Raw genomic sequence first — 22,155 nt, forward strand, 5'->3', positions numbered from 1 at the left:
AAAAGTAAATAAGACACTACAAAAAGCCATTAAGTAGGACTTCTCTCACAAACAGTATGCTGTTTTTCAATCATGTACAGAAAGTATCTGATTAAAGGCAAGATTATTTTTGTAGTTTGTTATAATTATTTTAGTGATTCAGAAATTACAAATAAGAAATCACTACCTCAAAATAACAAGCCTGACATTTACTTGTATTACCTTTATAACTTCCAATGAACAAATGAAGCGCTGCTTCCCTATTTTAATATTATCACTAATGAGTAGATCTTATAATTGAACAAAATTAGAAAGACAAAATGGTTTCTATTTCACTGTTGTCATTTTTCACCCATTAATGTGTTACTCAAATATTCTACCAAGACGTTGTTCAACATAAATGACCTTAAAGATTTCTTGAGCTTCATGAATAGGTGTACACTGGTTATAACCTTCAACGAAAGAACTGTTAGTACTAGAATCTTTTATCAAGCTATTATGCACTCAAAGTCTATATGAAGTTTTAAAATAGTTCCCCAAATGGAGTCTTTAAGTAAAAGCTAAGAAAACATACTCATTAATGTAGTAGCATACCTTCCATAATCTTAAAAAAATAAATTATTTCTGATTTTTAAGTCAATAAATATTTATTCTTTGCTCAGCAAAGGGCAAAATTCCTCATGATTAAATTCTATGAACCAAATTTTTCTCCGCCCAGTCCTGTTCCTCTCTGCTGTGGAGCACAATTCTATAAAGCTTTAGCTCATTCACTTTGTCTATTGACACACTGTCTCCAAAACAAACCTTCACACTCAGCACCAGTCTTACTCTACTATTCCAAAACCAGTGTAATGAATATACTTCAAAATGTCTGTCTGACAGTTGTAATGTAAATTGTATCTCTGTATGCACAGGATACCAACTACAAGATCTTCTTCCTATTTCTCTTAAGTGGCTGTGTCTCAAGACAGCATCATACATAAAACTATTCACTATGCAAAGAGGAAATCCATACATAACTCAAAATCAAACAATCTTAAATCTCTGCTCTTCGGAAGAACTATGGGCAAACCAATCACATGAACAGTGAAAGGAAAAAGCTGAAAGGTAGCAAGGAATAATGGTAAAGGAGAGATGCTTTATTTACTAACAAATTATTTAACTTCTCTGGCTATCACATTCCTGTTAATAAATAAAAAATAATACCCACTTCACTGGTTCTTGTAAGGATCAAATGAGTTCTTGCATGAAAATGACTTGCCCAGTTAAAGACACATAACACGCACTCAATAAATGCCAGCTCCTTCCTCCTTCAGTCCTCAGCCCTCTGTTCTTTGTTCTCTATCCTCATTCCCCCAGATGACTCAGCCTTCTCATGATTTTTATTAACAAATGCTGAAAACTACTACATTAATCAAAGCCCCGATGTGTACATGCATGCTCACAGTGTAAGCAGCTGTCCGTCCCCTAACCCTGAGATACTTGGGTGAGAAAGGCAGAGGAAGATGCCCAAAAACCTAAATTTCACTGTAAGAACAAGTACTCGGTGTGGACAAATGTCCATGAGTTTCCAACTATCTCCTAGAGACTTCCACCACCACCTCAAAATGCGGGAAATCAAAGTCGCCAGAATCTTTTTTAAAATCGGGCTCTCTTTCTGCACCTTTTCTAAGTGGTGAGTGGTGTCCAACAGAGTCCAATCCTTGCTCTATTCTTCCCTCTAAGCATCACCCAGGCCATCAAGCCTACCTAATTTCTAGCCTCATTTTCGGTCTGACTGTTACCACCAGAGTCCAGGCGAGGATTTCTCAATCTCAGGACCACTGGCGGACATCTGGGCCCAGATACACCTTTGCTGTGGGGGTTCTCCTTGCACTGTAGGATGTCTAGCAGCATCACTGGCCTCTCTCCCTAGATGCGAGTAGAACTGCTTCCCTCCCTGCAAGTTATGACAATCAAAAAGGTCTCCAGACAGTGCCAAATGCCTCCGGGGAGACAAAATCATCCTCCCCACAATGTCCCCCACTCCTGCATTTGAGCACCATGACCCAGTTCCTCACTACTTCATAAATGCAACAGAGAATGGATCCCCAAATTCATCTCCAGCTTCTTCCCTCTAACTCCAGTTGCACTGATCTCCTGAAGGTCCTGTACAGCACAGCTTTTATGAGTCACTTCTCTTAAACTACACCTCCCTGTTACCTTTACAATTAGTTCAAAGCTCTCCACCCAGCCTTGATAATCTGGCCTCAATTAAACACTATTCAACAAAGCACCTCAAAGAGTGTCTACCCAGCAGTCCTTCAGTAACTCAGACCTGTTCATCCAGATCTGTTTCCTATTCTACAGCTGTCACCTGGGTCTGGATGCCCATTACCCTGCAACCATTGGAGACTACTGCACGAGCCTCCTTCCGCTGACTCTACCTTTCCTCACTCTAGGTCAAAAACCAACAAGTTTCCACTGCCTACTGAAATATGAAATCTTCTGCGTGTTCTTTAGGGTTTTTCTTAATATAATATGGTCTCTTTCTAATTCTATGTTCCATTATCCCTAAGACACACTCCAGCTTCAGCAAAACCTATCTGCTACTCCTTGAAAAGGCTCCTACACTTTCTACCTTCTGTCATGTTTTCTGTCGGGAAGTCCTCCATCCCACTGCCCTCCCTCCACACTAATTTAAAGTCCCATCTCAATTAAGTCAAAGACACTTTCCTGTTCATACCTCCTTCGTACCTCTCCTACACATTCACATGGTATTTTATGTTACACGTGTGTATCCGGGTAGTTTACAAGGTCCTTGAGAGATTCTCACTCCTCTTTCCATGTCCTGCAAATGCCTAGCCCAGTTAAGTAGCTGACTCAATACACTCGAGTTGACCCAAATGTTCCTCACTTAGAAAGCAACAGGCGGCTGTGTTTTCGGACAATCCCAAACACGCTTAAGAGAACTAAATCCATAGTCCCCTTTTGTCTCACATTTTATGTCTTAGGCAGATTTTTAAGTAAACTGCCTTCAAGATACCCAAAATACTATTTAGTATATACTACTCTAAGAGTTCTGTTTCAGGGAGGTACTAAAGCTTCTAACTCGTAACTGAATTCTGAATATTTATGCTATGTAAGCCCTTTCTTTATATTGAAAGGCAACCGGAATTTATTTTCAAATGTTAACAAAACTGAGCAAAATGTAAAAATAACTTGATTAAACATATGTCAAGCAAAGGTTAATTAATATGATTTGTCTATCCTAAATAATATGCTAAAATTCCAAAAATCTTCTGGCACCATTAAAAAAAAGTAATAAAAAGTCAGTTTATTTCAGCTCCTCCCCACCCCAAAAACAGAAAGGAACTAGAACTTGATAAGTTTTGCCTTAATTTTAGTTCCTAAATAACCTGAAAGTATGTTTTCAATTGCTAGGAAAAAAGGCAATAGCATTAATGAGCACATTCTGACCAGACCTCTAAAAGTCTAACTCCAAAGCCATATGAGGTGAGCAAAGGACCCCACGCAGTCACCACCATTCTTAGCTGGGGTCAGCAAACTACAGGCACGGTTTCATGCGCCCTTGAGGTAAGAATGGTTTTTACATTTTTAAAGGGTTGCAAAAACAAAAACAAAGAATACTGGAGAGACACTGTGGCCAGTGAAATCCAAAACATTTAATCTCTGTCCCTTTACAACAGCACAAAATTTTGCATCTCCCACAGGTTAGTATTTAAGACACCCAACTTCTCCTCCCAAGATTTTTAAAAAACCAATATAAAACATATTAAGATTATGCAAAAGGGCAGAACTCATTCAACTAAGTCATAGTTAATGCACAGGCAAGTTCTAAAACAGAGAGACTTTTGTGGACATTTTTATACTTCCAGAATTTCTGTTAGAAGGAACCTGCCTGACTCTCATTCTTTAAATGACCACATCTGCACTTTAAGAGTGGAAGTGCCTGGCCCAAAGTCCCACTGCTAGTGAACAAGAAAATGGGGTCAAAGACCCAGGCCTCAAAACTCCTGATTCAGGGCTCTCTGCAGTATACTACATTATACCCATGCATATGGCTCTAAGTTTTGGAGATGTGGGTAAGTGGCTTGGATCATTGTAAAGATGAAAGCTTAAAACCTGTTCCTAATATGCTGTTTAGATAGACTAGCAACCATGAATCATTAAACAGAGTAACAACAATGTTCACTACATACACTAGATAAGAATTTCTAGGAAACCTCCTTTTTTAAAAACAGATGTGACAAAGCTCAAAATTTACTCTGCTTGGTCCTCCCTCTAGTGCTACAGATCGGATTTAGGCAAATACGCACGTTTGACTTCCAGCTGCTCAATACTTATCTCCCAACCCGAATCCACAAGTTCCACCGAATGTTACCGAATGGCAATCGAAAACAGTCCAGTTTACATCAGCCACACTAACTACAAGTTCTTTCCATACATATCTACTTGCAAACTACTAGCTACAAATTCAAATTTTTGATCTCCCCAAGAATTCAGCTTCCTTAAGAAAACTGCTTCTTCGAGTCCTACACAACCCACTTTGTGGCGTCTGCTGGCTAATTCAAGAATTAAAAAAAAAAAAAAAAATTTTTACCTATACCGGTAACTTTATTACTCTGCAGGAACCGAAGAGTCATGTTATACACACCAGGATCTAGGATTCAAAGACATGGTCACAATCCAAGATCCTTAATCTGAAGTTGCTCTTCCAATGCTGAAAAACACATTCTCAGGGGCAGCCGAGAGATAATGGACTTGGTCCCTTCAGATTTAATACACACACGTCCGCCCCCCCCCCAACCCCCACCATGTCCCTGCATGACTTTTGTCCTCTAACAGCGACCCCTCCCCCTCGACCGCGGCGCGAGTCTGGGCCGCCCGAGCACCTGCGGCCCCAGCCCGGGGGCACAAGCCCACAGCCCGCGCTGCTGGAAACGGCGCCCACCCCCCACCCCCGGAGGCGGACAGCCCGAGGCCGGAGCCGCCGGGAAGCTACCGGTCGGCGTCCGGCAGAACCCAGGACGCGTCCGGAGGCGAGGGCGGCGGCGTTACCTGGAGGACCACGTCGTTGGGCAGCTGCGCGGCCCGGAATAGCTCCAGCACCCGCCCGTTGGCCGCCACCTTCTTGGTGCTCTCGATGTCGCAGTAGGAGAAGAGATCCGAGTAGTATTTCTGCTCCGCATCGCTCAGCGTTAAGCCCTCCATCTTCGCCTCCGGCTCACGGCCGCCCCGCCCCGCATGCAAGACCTGGGACCCGGCCCCACGACCCCGGGACAGCGGGGGCTGCGCGCGGCCCGGCTTCCTCCTGGCCCCGCGAAACCGCGGGGAGCCCCAACCCCGGCCTCACGCGCGCTGGGGGCGCCCGAGCAACAGGGCCCGGAGGTCGCGAGGAGGGGGCCCGGCGGGGCTCGGCGCGCCGCCGCCTGCGAGGCCCCGCGCAGTCCCGGGCTCGGCTCGGCGCGTCTCGGGCTCCGGCTCGGAGGCCGAGGGGAGGGCACGGGGAAGGAGGCGGGGGCCGCGGCGGCGCGAGGCACGGGCGGACTCCGCCACCGCCCCCGCCGCGGGTTCGAGTCTCCCCGGCTCCCCGCAGCGTCCCCCACCCCACAAGACTTCCCGCCTCGGCTTCCCCTTCCGTCCACGCCCCCGCAGCGGCGGCACTTCCCGGAAAGTTGTGGGGCTGCGAGTCTAAAGTTTCGGGGAATCTGAGCTGAGCGTGGCCGCCGCTCCGCCTCCCTCCGCCGCCATTTACTGCGCCCCGGCCCGGCCCCCGACGCGCCCGCACCAACACTGACAGCGGCGGCCGCGCTCCAGACCCGGATGTGAGGCCGGGAGGAGAGAGCGCGAGAGGGAGAGAAACACCCACCGGGCTGGCTCGGCCGCTCCCGGGAGAGGGGGCCGCAGCGCCCCCTGGTGGCCGGAGCCCGGAGGCGGAAGGCCGGGTGGCCCTCGAGCCCGGGGGTTGGGGGGCGGAGGGAAAGGAGGAGCTGGGACCCCGGGGACATGAGGACTAGGGGCCCACAGGAGCAGCTCTTTAACACCAAGGCAACTTACATACCCGTTGCTGTTTAGATTGTTTCGAAGCTTCTGACACTAAAGGCTTAATAAACATTCATGGAAAGAGGAACATTGTTCAGGTTATTACTATTGTATCTGTTTGTACCTTCTAGATGTCAGATGTTACTGAGAATAAATGCAATATTTCTGGGTGCTCCAAAGAACTATGAACATTCAGTCTATCTGGGAGCTCTCATAGTGACACTAACATTAAGGCTTAACTTCCACTCTTGTTCCAAAACATGTTGACCTGAGAAACGAAATTTGCTGAATAGAGAGAAAAACTGGCAAAGTTCTCTTCTATGTACAAGGTCGTCCTGGCCACCGGGAACTTAGAGCCACAAATATATACCATCAACTTTGTAACCTGGTGTGGGCCCTGGGCCCACATCATTACAGGTTCCCAATCCTTTACCCATAATTCCAGAATCAAAAAACACTGAAAACCCAAAAGTCTTTTAGCAGCACTTTGGCAGCAAAACCTGCCCTGTTTCATTTGGAGACAAAAATCTTAATTCACATGAAGCTATTTATAGTCTTATTTGTGCCATGTAGAGTCAATCTTTACTCATTTTACTCCAGGCCTTAATGGGATGTTAGTACATAGTTACAGGCTTTTATTACCTTTATTACCTTTTAAAAATATATATATTTTTAAAGATTTTATTTATTTATTTGACAGAGAGATGGTGAGAGAGGGAACACAAGCAGTGGGAGTGGGATGGGGAGAAACAGGCCTCCTGCTGAGCAGGGAGCCTGACATGGGGCTCGAATAAAGGGCTCTGGGATCATGACCTGAGCCGAAGGCAAACACTTAACAACTGAGCCACCCAGACAGCCAAGATACTTTACTTTAAATAATTTTTTACCTTTCTTTAAAATATAGATAGATACACACACACGACTATGGAGCTGTAAATACCTTCTAACTTGATCAGTAGCATTTTTGGTATAGAAAAAATATATATATATCTATATGACATATATATATATATGTCACACCATTAAGCTCAAGTTGCCTCATCTCTGCTGCAGGTAACCAGACCCCACAGAGGGCTCGTCTTCCAAAAGCGTAGATAGGAGGAGCACAGTGGGTTAGGGATTGGATCACAGCAGTCTTCAGAGGGGAGCCTGGGTAGTTCAGTGGGTTAAGTGGCTACATTTGGCTCAGGGGATTGAGTCCCGCCTCTGGCTTATCGTGGAGCCTGCTTCTACCTCTTCCTCTGTCCCTCTCATGCTGTCTCTCTCGCAAATAAATAAAATAAAATAAAATAAAATTTTCTTTTTCTGCATCTTTTTCTCCACCACCTTTCTTGGCCTTGAAGGTCTTTCCTGCCCCAGGGCCTTTGTTCCTGCTACCTGAAATACTCTTCCCACAGACTTTTGCATGACTTGTTCTCTCACACCATTCAGGTCCTTGTTCATATGTCACTTACCCCAGAGAGAACTTCCTCTCAACACCTGATGCAAAACAGCCCTACCACCATGCTTTATCCCCCCAACTCTGAATTATTTTTCTTTATAGTCCTTTTCACTACCTGGCATTCAAGTATACACCTGTTTACACTTTTAATAGTTATCGAGTGCTTACTATGTTTCAGGGACTGTTCTAAAACTTTATGCTAATTACCACATTAATCACAACAATTCTATGAAGTAGGCACTTAGTATTTTTATTGGACAAATAAGGAAACTGAGTTAAATGAGTTAAATAACTTACAAGTCACATTGTTATTAAGTGCCTGGATCTGGGATTTAAAACCCCAGGAAATCTCAACTCTGAAATCGCTGTTTTATAGAGCTTTTCTTACTTGTTTATTAAGTCTCCCCAACTACCATCCCTGTATTTACCAGAAAATACTTGCTCATTGCCGTGGCTCGAACACCTAATATCTGGCGCATAATGCTCACCAAGAGTTATTTGTTGTATGAATGAATGAGCAAATGAACTAATGATGTGATGAGCCAATCAGTACCCTAATCTCCTAATTTGGATCCCTTAATTCCAGCAACCTCCAACCCTACTCCTCTTTAGCAACGTAAAATACTTGCAGGATTGTTTCCCTTCCAAGTTCTGGAATTCTGAGATTTCCTTCTCAGTCCATAAGGTGCTATCCTTTTACTCTCACTTCCCATTCCTTGAATAAACCTGGTCCTTCTAACCTGCAGGTTCTTATCTCCCAATCCCAACACATATTTCATGCATTCAAGGGTACATTGAGCACTTTGGACCAGTACAAAACTGCACGATTTTGTCCTTGAGATCATCCATCTAGGGACCTCCTAGTCATGACATGTCAAGGACACCGAGCTAGCACCCTGGATTCCCTCATGCATTGTCCTTCCCCACTACCCCTTGCCAGATGCTAAACTCGAACTGGCTACAACATGTGAGTTACTGGACATTGTGGAGGACTCTTTCTGTGGTCCCGATGTTCTGTGAGGCCTTCCTGATGTAATAGGGTAGAGTGGGAATTTTCCTGTTGATGAGCAAGACCAAGCAGAGAACAAAAAGTTGCCCACACCACATGAACCCCTACCCAGAAGTGTTTACTTAGAAGCATTGAAATGGGCCCTATTGCCAGTAACCACTGCCTCAGCCCCAGACCCACTCCCCAGGCTTGTGAAGGAGTCCTGAACATCACTCATCTTGTGAAGAGCACAGTGGTTGTGTGAGAGTCCTTCCAAACAAACACATATTCCCCACAGAGTCAGGCGCTCATAAACACAGAGGAGCCCTGCTCTAGGCGAGCCTGTCTTCTGTATTCTGGGTGGGTTTGGTACTGGAGAGTTTGACAGTTTTACAAATGGAAGAGATTTTTCTATCTGTCCCTTAAATTTGTATTTCCAGGTATGAAAGGGGGAAAAATACAATTTAACACATGCTCTTTGAGGTCAAGTCTAATTTTTTTTCCTAGTATACCTTTCTAGACATGTCAATTTTAAAAAGTGACATCATGAGAAAGCTATTTTAAAACAGATGGTCCATATTATATAGTTACAAATTTAAAGATGCTGGTTTTCAGGGAACGATCAAATAGTTGATTACTGCCAGCAAATGCATCAACTATTATTTAACTGGAAATCTCTAGGCTTTTAAAATAAACTGTATACAGTAAAATCCATTGTTTCTGGTACACAGTTCTGTGAGTTTTGACAAATGCATATAGTCGTGTACCCACCACCAACATCAAGATCCAGGTCCTCTCTGTGATCCCCCCCAAACTCCTTTGCGGTGCCCCTCGCCTCTGCCTCCACCCTCAGTCCCTGGCAACCACTGATTTGTTTTCTGCTTCTACACTTTTGCCTCTTCCAGAATGTCCTATATGGAATTCTGTGGTGGGTAGCCTTTTGAATCTGGATTTTTTTCATGTAACATAATGTATTTAAGATTTTTCCACGTTCTTACTTCTGTAATCGTTCATTTTTTAAAATTGCCACATAGTAATCTATTGTATGAATGATTGTAGCTTGTTCATCTATTCACCAGGTGAAGGACATTTGGGTGTTTCCAATTTTCAGTGATTACTAATAAAGATGCTATAAACATGTATGTAAGTTTTTTGTGCAAACTTAAGTCTTCATTTTCTTCTTGGGTAAATATCTGGGAGTGGGATGGTTGGGTCATATATTAAGTATATGTTTAACTTTAAAAAATGCCAAACTCTTCTCCAAAATGGTTATGCCAGCTTGCCTTCCCCCAAACAAGGTACAGAATTTTAGTTTCTCTATATCCTCACACACCATTCTAACGTCCTTCTAATGAGCAGCACTTTCTCGATGTGATTTTAAGTTGCATTTCCCCAGTGACAGATGACATGGAGCACCTTTTCACATGCTTGTTTGCCATCTGAATATCTTCTCTGATGAAGTGTTTATTCAAGACTTCTCCTGTGTTTTATTGGGTTATTTGTTTCCTTACGGTTGAGTTTTGAAAACTCTTTGTACATTTTTGATACAAGCCTTTGTCAGATGCATGATTTGCCAGTATTTTCTACAGTCTGTGGCTTGCCTTTTTTTTTTTTTTGTGCTGAATAGGATCGTTAGTCCAGCTCAGAGGTGATCCTAAAAGACATTAGCGAGGGGAAATCCATTGGAAAGAGTTCCATTTTAGTGCGTCTGATCATTAACTTTGTATCAGAAGATTGCCCAAGATAAGAATATACATTAAATCCATAAGAAGAGTGGCAAGTTGTTGGGCTGATAGGGCAGGGACATGAAAGAAAGCAGTTTGAAAGATCAGGAAGGAGGTGTTCTAATGGAAAAACTTGTGGTTGAACCTATGGAAAGTGGTGTGAAGTGTGACTATCTTTGAATATCCTTGAATTCATGACAACCCAGGGGACGAAATGACCTGGCTAGCTGACGGCAGGTGGCCTCTGCAAATAGCCACCCCAGTTTTGGCACACTGGCTCAGGAACCGAATAGCAACAATGGAAGGCATGTGTGGGCCCCACATGATGGGTTTCCACTTACCAAGTTCAAATGTCCACCTGCCAGCAAGAACTGAGTGTAGCTCAGCTCAGCTTGGTGTCAGCTCAACACCAAGTTGAGCTTCTGATGCAGCATCAACCCTCAGGGGAGACCAGTCGGATACTTGGTGACAAGTTGATTAATCTGTACCAGAATCAAGCATATTCTAGACACAAATTTGGTTTTCTGTGTGCAGAGCCTCAGCTGGCAATGCTAGCTGAGGGTCTAAGCATTTTTATCACCAACCTAGAATCTATGTAACATCATTTCAGACTGAGATATTCCGTTTCTGGTAATACAAGTGCATTACCATAGGACCCACTGGGCTGCTTACACATCACATCATCCAGAAGCTGCTGATGTCAGAGAGTACAGAATGGCCTTTTGAAGTGCAGTTGCTGTGTCAGCTTGGAGATGATACTCCACAAATATGGAACCCTGTATTCCAGGACACAATATGCACACTAAATTAGCAGCCTGCTGTATTGCCCCAGCTCCAGTAGGTAGCCTGACCAGATGGGATATGAAACCAACGGGTAGAATTCAAGCTGGCCCCATTTGCCTTTGCCCTCAGCAACCTACTTAGGGGAGTTTGAACTTCCCATCCTCTGAATTCTAGGTTTTGTGCATCTGGAGGTCCTGGCTCTCAAAGGGGAGTGCCTCCACTAGGAGACTTATGATGAGCCCCACCAAATTTGAAGCTACAAATGGTGTCCGGTCACTTAGGGCACCTCCTGACAATAGATTAGTACAAAAGAAAAGAATCAACATACCAGAGGTTAATTGAACCTACTAATCAGGAGAAAACAGTGCAGTGTGTATTTTACACAACTTAAGTAGGAAAGAATATGTTTCACACCCAGAAGACCACTGCGGTGTATACTGGTTCAGTTTAAATGATAAACGGACAAGTGTAACTGGCCCAGTCTGAAAAGAGTATGGTGACAAGGGTCTCAGACCACTTAGGGATGGTCTGTGTCACCTTACAAGGCAAGTCACTTGGAGCTGCAGAGGTGTTAGCAGAGGTCAGAGGTATCTGGAAGAAGAAGTAGGGAGGAGACGATGAATATCGGATGTGGCCTTGAAATGAGCTGCAATGGTGGCAGGTACAGTTTGCTCCACTAACTTTCCTCTTGTAAAAATTGCCGGGAAACAATACCCATAAGAATCCCAGGGAAGCTGTTCCCCTATAGGTAATTACATAGTGTGAAGCAAACGGATCTGAGTGCTGTCAGTATGGACTGTGGTAGTTGCTGGGGCATGCTACCCAGATTTACAGCCCCTAAGGACTGAGATACTGGTCTTTTAACTGTTAGGAATGTTGGGGGGCCAGGGGCTCATAGCTGAATCCCTCTCCAGGAATTGCCCTGGGGAGAAAGAAGTTCCCCCACCTAAGGTGTCCTGGGACCAGCACATTAGCCAGTGGATATAGGAGAATAAAAGTCCTTGCATTTTTTTTTTAAGATTTTATTTATTTATTTATTTATTTGAGAGGGAGCGAGAGAGCAAGAGACAGAGAGAGAGAGAGAGCATAAGCAGGGAGAGAGGCAGGCAGAGAGAGGGAGAAGCAGCTTTCCCCCTGAGCAAGGAGCCGGATACGGGACTAGACCTGAGTAGAAAGCAGACGCTTTACTGACTGAGCCACCTAGGCGCCCAGGTCCTTGCGTTGTTTTGAGACAACTTAAGAACCATCTCAGCCCCAGAGCTCCTCCAGGAATTAGTTAACGCCTCTGCTGTACCACATTGCGGATCTCCCTCTGGCCAATTATGGGCTTTTCCACTTCATTTCTGTATGTGTGCTGTTCTGACAACAATTATCAATGAACTTCCTGTACCCGAATCTTCATTTCAGTGTGTTTCCTGGGGAAACCAACTTAAGCCACCCACACACTTCTGCTCCTATTAAGTTGAGTTACTTAGTGCTTACCAGCCTGTTGTACTTATTGTTGTAATTGTTATCATTGGATTAAATGTTATGTAAGCAAATTAATTCGGAAAACAGGAAGATGGTGTTTGTTTTTTGTTTTTTTTTTTCAAAGATTTTATTTATTTTAGAGAGAGAGAGTGCGAGCACGGGCGCACGCACTCGCTCACGGGGTGGGGGGCAGGAGAGAGGGGCAGAAGGAGAGGGAGGAGCAGACTCTCTACCTGCTGAGCACAGAGCCTGATGTGGGGCTCCATCTGTGGACTCCAGGATCAGGACCTGAGCCAAAGGCAGACTCTTAACCGACTGAGCCATGCCGGTGCACTGGTTTTTGTTTCTATAAAAACCAAAAATGATGTTTTGGCATGGCATGAGGACAGTAAGTTGCTAATAAATGTTGCTGTTGAATTGGCTGTGGAACTCATGAAGAAAGACCGGGGACTGGAAGCAAACATGGTACCCTATCTATGTGCTGAGCACACAGCCAATTCAGTGTGTGCTTCTTGTTTGATTGTGTAGAATCTGGAGTGGAGGGTAGTTTCCTATCTGTAATCAAAATTTCTGGTTTTTTGTTTTTGAAAAATCTCTTACTGTTTTTGTAAAAATATACGCACTTATTGTGAAAACAAAATAACTCAGGACAGAATGAAGAAAAAAAGTAGAAATTACCTGGAATCCTGCCATCTGCCGACAACCTCTATTACATTTGGGTGAATATTCCTAACATCATTTGTTTAAAATAGACACAAAATGGGGGCACCTGGGTGGCACAGTTGGTTAAGACGACCTTTGGTTTCGGCTCAGGTGGTGAATGCAGGGTCATGTTTGCAGATCATCGTGACCATGGCCCTGAGCTCAGTGTAGAGTCTGCTTGGAATTCTCTCCCTCTCCCTCTGGCCCTCCCACTCATGCTCTCTCTCCCTCTAAAATAAATAAATCTTTTAAAAAATAAAATAAAATACACACAAAATGATAGGCATACAAGCATACAATATCAAATAAAAGGATGGATTATATGTGTGTAAATATATATACACATCCATTATATATATATAATGTACATGTGTACATTATATGTACACATTACTCCTTACTATATACTCAAATATATCACTTGAATGGATGCATTACTACATACTGTGTATGTAATATTATATATGTGTGTATATGTATAATTCATTCCTTTATCTGCCGTTGTATGCCTATTTTATTTATTTATTTATTTATTTGAGAGAGAGACAGTGAGAGAGAGCATGAGCAAGGAGAAGGTCAGAGGGAGAAGCAGACTCCCCATGGAGCTGGGAGCCCAATGCGGGACTCGATCCCGGGACTCTGGGATCATGACCTAAGCAGAAGGCAGTCGTCCAACCAACTGAGCCACCCAGGCATCCCTGTATGCCTATTTCTTAATAATCCTTTGTAGCCGGTCTTTTTCACTCAAGATTATATTTATAAAAAGAGTTGTCCTTTTCTCTTAACTTAATTTGAATCTTATTTCTTTTCCTTTTTTGGAGCCAGCAATATAAATGATATAATCAGATTAACAGATTGGAAAAACACAACTCTATCCTCCAGAAACCACTTAAGGCAATCTTGTACTTTATTACCAATGGGATCTATTTTAATTACCTAACTAGAAAGGAATCATAAAATAATCATTTTTTTGGATGTCGTAGTTGTAAATCAGTGTTTCCATAATGAGATAGAAAATGCCAAATAAATTTAAGATTTCATATTACCATGAGGTTCATCAGGAGCAAAGGCACAGAAATCTATACAAAATTGTTGGCGAAGCAAAAATAAATCAATTTTTTATATAAATATAATTCTCGGAAGAGATTAGCCAAAAGTGAAAAAGCACTTTTCTCCAAATAAAAATCAACCCAACAAATATTTATTACTTTTTCCATGGAGGGCAGTTTTCCCCTCTAAATTTCTTTTATAAACATTCTCAATTAGTGTTTTCTCAATATTATGAATTTTTAACATAGAAAAGATCAAAATGGTTTTACCTATTCTTTGTAATATTAAAGCATGTAGAAGTAGTTGTGAAAAATGCCAAACACATGTTCCTTGCCACTAGCAACATTTCCTTTTCTTTTCTTCCCTTTTCTTTTCTTTTTTAAAGATTTATTTATTTATCTGAGGGAGAGAGAGAGAGCTAAGCAGAGGGAAAGGCAGAGGGAGAGAGAGAGAGAGTCTTAAGCAGACTCTGTGCTGAGCACGGAGCCAGGAATGGCACTGGATCCAAAGACCTTAAGATTATTACCGGAACGGAAATCAAGAGTCAGACCTTAACTGACTGAGCCACCCAGGCGCCCCCACCCGTAGCGTTTTCTAAAGTGAAAATTCTGCCCTTGGGTGGAGTCATCTCCAACACGTCAACTTTTTAAACTATTGACTAAACAAAAGTAAAACAAGATAATCCAGCTTTTATTTTATTTCCACAGCCTTTATTAATTTCTGTTAACTTCCATCACCCTGCCCTGGAAATATTTTAGTGTCATGCATTCCATAACTGTCCATGGTGCTTAAGAGCTACAGTGTTTCTGCTTTGTAATATCTTTTTCCATTTAAACCCTATGTCATGCTTTGCTGTTGTCAATATTTCATTCTCTGAGGATGCTTAGAGGTCATCTCTGTGCAATATTAAAAACTAAAAATGTGTAAAATTAGCACAAATCTTAATGGCTGTAGAAATAGGAAGGTATCAAGGTGTAATTAAAACACAATGGTCCTCGTTGGAGGCCAAATGCATCTGGCTTTGAAACCTGATTCCAGCAGTTATTAGCCTGGTAATCTAGGACAGGTTTAATTTCTCTCAGCCTCACAGTCTTCCTCTGTAAAATGGGATGAATTAGTTGGCCAGTGCAAGGATAAGAAAGAATGACTATAAAAGGTTGTTATCCAGCTGGTGCTTAACAACTACCAGCTATTTTCAATGGCAAACATGATCAGTTAAAATCTGGATTGTTTTTTTGGCCACCTGGTGGCTCAGTCCATTAAGCATCTGCCTTTGTTTGGCTCAGGTCATGATGTCAGGGTCCTGGGATCAAGCCCCACCTTGGGTTCCATGCTCAGCAGAGAGTCTGCTTCTCCCTCACCCTCTGCTGCTCCCACCCACTCATGCTCTTTCTCTCTCTCTCTCTCTCTCTCTCTCTTGCTTTCTCTCAAATAAATGTATAAAATCTTAAAAAAATAAAATCTGGATTGTTTCAAATTTTGTTCTTGCTCTTTGAACAATTCAAACACCCAGGGGGCATCTCTTTTATTAAGATATAAATAATTATTTAAAACATCATTAATAACTATCATATACATTTCCTCCTAGTCTTTACGTTGTTACTGTCCTGTAAAGCCTCTAGATAAATAGAACCCGATCTGTATCTAGTGATCTGGTACATTTAACAAGTGTTACAACTAGTAAGCATTTAATGCTTAAGATCTACTTAAAAGATCTACCTTTTTTTTTTTAAATAATTATTTCTATACAAGCACATAAGTATAGTGGGATCAAACATTTTAAACACCACAAGTGGCTTTTAATTTCCTCTAATGAATATAATCTTCCTCCGTAACTGCATGGAGTTTAACTTAATTTTACAATTATCATATCTCAGGATCTTTCCGTTAAAGTGTAATCATTTAAGTAGTTCAGTATTTCACTTAAATGTTCAGCCCTTCACATTTCTTCCTCTTTTCCCTGCTCTCCTCCCAGATGTCATGGGGAGGGATATGAGAGGAGGGGATGAAGACAGCTCACATGATTTCTTGACTGTAAGAGAGAAGGGGCCTTATATCTGCAAGCTGGAGTCCCTGAGTTATCCTCTGGTTCCCCTGCAAGGTGACTGGTGTGACGTAGTCCCTAAGTCTATGTTGAGGTATCCTCAGAGTTAGCTGGTCCAGTCTGAACTTTTAAGGCATCAGGCGGGTATCACAAAATCCCTTTAACTCTAATCCTTAAGTCTCTGTATTGGTAGGCTCTGTCATTCACCAGCCCTCCCACTGACAGTTCCACTTGTCCATATAGAATATTGGTGGGTGCATGATGGGGGGGTAGATCGTTTCTTAGAACTGAAACTTAGGTCTTAGGCAGATGGCTTGATTATCTATTGTTGCATTACATATTACCCCCAAACTGAATGACACGAAACATGACCTTGTGAGTCAAGGATTTGGGGAGGGGTTGACAGGCAGTTAGCTTTTGTGATCTATGCATAGTCATCTGAAGGCTTGACTGGGCTAACTGTCCAAGATGACTCACTCATATGGGTAGTAGTTAATGCTGCCTGTTGTCTGGGAGCCCATCAAGGATTATCTCCTGGAGCATCTTATGGCCACTCCATTTGCTTGGCTTCTTCAGCATGATGGCTGGGTTTTAAGAGAGCACCTAAAGAACAAGTGCCCCAAGAGATCAAGGCAGAAATCATTCAGCATCATTTTAGTGCATTCTATTGATCATAGGTAGGTCACGAAGGCCAGCCCTGATTTAATGAAAGAATTATATCCCGCCTCTTGATGGAAAGGCCCAATGTTTTCCATTATAATGAATAAGCCATGTAAAATGATTTGTCTTTGAATACCATATGTACTATAACTGACAAAAAATGAATACAACTAAACAGCGGATTTACTTCAGATTGGGTTTCTCTCTTTCACTCAATTTCCCATCTTTCTGTTGTTGGCACTATCCTATATTGTCACTTCCTTATCAAGATTATATTTGTCTCCAAATTAACTGGACAGTCTTTCTCTTTACCATGGGAATGATCACCTATGGAACCGTCTGACATTTTTGCATGGTGTTTCTTTGCCAATTGATCAGTTTCTTCCTGGATTATGGGCCCATTGAGATCTTTTTCTTATTAAGTAAATCTTTTTTCTCAGAAATGTATCCGTTGCACTGAGATTTTTAAAATTGACATCAATCCTTTTCATGTGTCTTTTGTGAGTATTTTAAAGGCAGAACATAATTATGTTTCAGGATAAAAGGTAAGTTTAACTCGTTTCTTGGGTAATTTTAAAAATAGATTTATGGTGTCTTAAAAAAACTTTTTAAAAATTTCATCATGAAATGTACTACTTGGTCAATAGCAAAGCTGATTTTACCAAGATACGTTTATTTCAGCTAGGAGCTATAAAATTAACTGTCTGCTTTCTGTGGTGTATGCTCAAGAAACCCATCAAAGGTCAATACAACAAGAAGTCCATAAGCAGACTAAGGTTCAGTCTCGGGTGCCAGGACTCACAACACCCATGTTTTCTAGAACAATGCTTTCATTTAAAGACAGAAAGCTATTTTACCAAAGTAACCCAATAAACCAGTTCATTCACTCAAAGACAATAATTTTCAAAGGATTATTTATGAGGAAGGCAGTCACTAGAATAACTATTGTATGTACAAAGAGAAATAAGCCAAAACAGAGAAATGCAGGAAAGGAGTCAAAACAAAATGTTTCCCTGAAATTGCCTGATCACCAAAATGAAGTCTATTGTTTATTTGCTTAGTTGGGTTTAGTGTTTATTGTTGATGATTGTATTTGTAAAATTTGGGACCCTTAAAAAAAAACAGTTGCTTTAATTTTCTACCTTACTGTACATGCTAGAACATACCTGGCCTGTGGGAAAGTTGGGTCCTCCGACCTCATTCAAGATGTGTTCCCTAACTAGCCAACTCATTTCAAGGGACACGGCTGAAGAGCAGTGGCAGTAATTTTGTTGTCAGCATGTCTATGAATAATTAGTTTCCACAAATTCAGTATTACAGGTTCCTCTTTTATGAACAGAATTCTCCCAACTAATTAACTAACTTCTTTCTTCCTCTTCCCTTCCCTTTTCTCTGTTCTTCCTTTTTCTCCCTCCTCCCTCCTTGTCATTCATCAATTATTAAATATTTACTCTGTCAAGCAGCATGCTAAGTTTGAGGATTTGAGGGAAATGTTTCTTGCCTTGAAAGAGTTAGGAAGCTTAGTGAGGGTGACATTCACTAGGAGTAAATAATACAATGTAGTGGATGGTCTAGGAGATAGAAATAGAATTCTCTTAGGCTATACAGAAATTTGTTCTATACAGACCTGGAGTGGTGAAAAGTAAGTTCAAGTTAGTCTTAGATGCTATGGGCCTCTCCTTTAGGAGGAACTGTGGGGTGATTATCAATTCTGTGACAGATAGAACAAGACAAGTGAGAATTAAGATAAAAGTGATGACATTTCAGGGTGCCTGGTGGCTCAGTCATTTAAGCCTCTGACTCTTGGTTTCAGCTCTGGTCGTGATCTTGGGGATCGAGCCCCAAGTTGAGCTTCCTGTTCAGTGGGGAGCCTGCTTGAGATTCTCTTTCTCTCCCTCTCCTTCTGCCCCTCACCCACACCTCAGGCTCTCTCTCTCTGGAATAATAAATGGATAATTTTTTTTTAAATGATGACATTTCAAATTAAGTCCCCTGAGATGGGACAATGGAGGCTGGAACTGGAAATGATGCTGAAGGCAAAGTAAGTGAAGGTGAGAAAAAGGAAGAGAAGGGTGGAAGAGAGTTACACAGGATAAATTAGTTCTAGCAATCTGCTGTACAACATATATTTGCACCTAACAACACAATATTATGCACTTACAAGTTCAAGCGGGTCGAACTCTTTAAAATAACTTTGAAACAACAGCAATATTGCCACCAATCTTTGTATTGACCAGGCTGAACTGAGAGTGGTGTCTACTTCTTCATACCAGACTGATTCCAGAATCTACCTGACATTTTCCTTTTTATAATTCCTACTCCGTTGCCTTCATCATTTTAAGAAAAGGTTGGGGGTTTTTGGAAATTAAACTAGTACCCGATGTTTCTACAATGCTCCAATTAGACCACTAGAGCTAAATTAAGGGAGTTGTTTGTTGTGACTAACTTTGGAAAAGAGAATCACCACTTACTTTATTTTTTACACCCAGGTATTTTCGGCCTGTTTCCTTTACATTTGTCTTTCATTCTGTTTTATTAGGACCTTCATTGGCATGTATTCCTCTTTTTTCCCTTCTCTGTTTTAATTCAAGGGGCACCTGGCTGGCTCTGTCTGAAAAGCATGTGACTTTTGATCTCCGGGTTGTGAATTTAAGCCCCACGTGGGGTATGGAGATTACTTAAAAATAAGTAAATAAAATGTCTTATTTCATAGTTCGTAGGAAAAAATGTGTAGGTAGAATAGAAAGTGAAAAGAAAGTGAATAGAAAGGCAGCTTTTATTCACAAATCGATGAGACAGTAGTCATTCAGACTCTGCTGTGAAAGCATATTTAATGCAAATACTTCAATGTTATACATAAGTAATTTTAAGGATGCAGTTCAAGTTTGGGTTTTTATATCAGATCTGCATATATATGGTACTTGGGGTCCAATTTTAAGTTTAGTAAAGTCAATTTGAAGCTGCTTACTTTGTTTTGTTTTGTTTTAGTTTAATTTTATTTTTCCAGTGTTCCAAGATTCATTATTTATGCACCACACCCAGCGCTCGAGTACAGTTTTCACTATTAAAACTATACAATGTTAACTAACAAAATAGCAGTGTTCAAAGATCTCTTCATCCCATGCTCATACATTTGTTTGCTAATTTTTCTTTTTGTAGCCGCTCTTCAAATTATAGTTGTTAGGCACTGAGTTCCCTCTGCCTCTCACCCAACTCCTTTATCTTAGCCTTTCTATACTTTTCCATTCTCTTCTGACATGCGTTTATTTAAGGTTTTGATATGTCTCTAACCCTCTAAATGTTCAAGAGTTGTCTGGGTTCTGTAGGGTTTTTAAGACAATTTGGAGGCATTGCACATACCTATAAATTCCTGCCGTGGAAACAGTTTGGTAAGTTCAGTTCACTTTGAGCCAACATTTATTGAGCATCTTCTATCTGCTAATAACTGTACTAGAAACTGAGTACGGAATGTTGCCACTGAGAAATTTATAGTGTGGTGGAGGAGACAAATACACACTTCTTAAAATTTTCCTGTTCCCTGTGTTGAACTTTCTGTCGGTGCCCCTCCCTAACCCCCACACTCCACCTCTCAGTCTCAAGTTGGCTGTGTTCCCAGTTTGAGGATGTCTGGTTCTCCTTTAATGGCCTTTGATCCCCTTTGATGTGAACATTTTGCAGTAGTGTGTGAACTTTTAGGCTGCTTACTCTGAAAGCCTTGTTTTCCCCTCCTTGTCTGCCCTGGAGAGATGAAATGCAAATATTTCACCTCACCTCCACCAAAGATTTGAAGTTAAGCTTTCCTTTCTCTCAAGGAGAGCTACATTTTCTGTTTTTAATTAACATATTCATTTCTACATGATCAGGTCTATTGTGAAAATGCCACAGGAGAAGACGGTGACGTGAAAGAATACAATGCTCCAGAGGGAAACAGAGTGGGGGAGGAGGGATTTTCCAGTGAGAGGAGCTCATCGGAGGACTCCTTAGGAGCCTGGGAGTTGATCCTAAGGAAGCAGTCTAGAAAACTTTGGGTCATTGTTCAGAAAAGCAGAGTGAGCCAACAGAAAGGACTACCAAGAGGGGCAGTGTTTAAGGTCACAATAATCACGAGTCTCAGAAGCCCTAATTTCATTGGAGAGGCCCCTTGTCTAGGCTCAGAGACCAAACAGCCCCTCTCTCTGTCCACACCAGAGACTGCCTAGCATAAACAGTAGAGATGAATGGGAGCATCTAATTAAGTGAACGTTACCATACAGCAAATTTGAGGTATTTTCAAAAATATGTGTCATTTAGGAAAGGTTTAGAAAATTATGGAGCCTGGAATTAAACTGATGTAAATATATAATGATACACACTAAATTAATAGTGATATACTTAATTAGAGTCATTTCTAATTAATCATACACATACTTAACATTTACGATCATTAAAAAGCAACGATACTTAACTTTATGATCATTAAAAAGCAGAATAACATTAACTGTAAACAAGAATTATCACAAAATAATACCAATGCTTCACTGATAACAAAGTGACCTTCCTGATACGGCCACCTTCCGACCCTTTGCTGGCAGAAATGCAAATAGGTGCTTTGAGAGTATTGGCAACCAGTCTTCTTAGTATCTGATCTCAAATCTTGGCGTGCTGATGGCTGCTTCCCTGTGTGTACAGAGGGCCTCTCTGCCCTTAATTCATTTGAAAATAAGCCTGGGTTTAGCTAACTGTCAGAGGATCTCTACTCATAGGGAACAGAACAATAGTTTAACAACTATAAACAGAAGCTTCTGAAGACTGTTATAGAAAACTGAAAAGGGAGAGCTTGATAAGAGACTTTTATTATCTCAGCTCAAGCATTATCTAGTAGATATTTCTTCAACAGAGTGGATGGTCCTAGAGAGCAGACGGAAAATCCCTGTTGGAGATGAGTGACCGATCCAGTTCACAGTAGGTACTCAATAAATGTCTGTTTAATGGATAAAATTACCAGTGGCAAATATAACCAAACTGACAAAATATTAGTATTAAAGTCTTTCATTACTGTAACATACCTTGCTTTCTTTTGTCTCACAAGCTTTGAATTCCTATTACTGTTTCAGGAATTTGACAACCTCTAGGAAAATCCATATTGTTTTGCCTTTATTTCTGTCCTTATAAAAGTCACTTGGTAAAAAGCAATCTGATTTTGCAAGTACAGTAATCTGCAAATTGTAGATGCCTCTACGTGGGTAACTAATCTAACTTTCTTATAGTTACAGTTCCTACTACATAATAA

At 41.5% G+C, this 22,155-nt stretch overlaps 1 protein-coding gene across 6 annotated transcripts in view; it reads right to left on the bottom strand.

Annotated features, from left to right (window-relative positions):
• The window catches only part of LOC111147628 (RALBP1 associated Eps domain containing 1), an 83,110-nt gene extending 77,841 nt beyond the window's left edge, over positions 1 to 5,269 (bottom strand). For all 6 annotated transcript variants that reach the window (XM_022503812.1, XM_022503811.1, XM_022503810.1 and 3 more), the window contains exon 1: positions 5,041 to 5,269. In XM_022503812.1, the coding sequence (XP_022359520.1) occupies positions 5,041 to 5,193 (153 nt within the window). In that variant the 5' untranslated portion in view covers positions 5,194 to 5,269. The remainder of the gene's footprint in view (positions 1 to 5,040) is intronic.
• Between the last annotated feature and the right edge of the window lie 16,886 nt (positions 5,270 to 22,155).

The sequence above is a fragment of the Enhydra lutris genome, unplaced genomic scaffold (assembly GCF_002288905.1).
Source record: "Enhydra lutris kenyoni isolate GAN:26980312 unplaced genomic scaffold, ASM228890v2 scaffoldscaffold17, whole genome shotgun sequence".
In the NCBI taxonomy this organism is placed as follows: domain Eukaryota; kingdom Metazoa; phylum Chordata; class Mammalia; order Carnivora; family Mustelidae; genus Enhydra; species Enhydra lutris.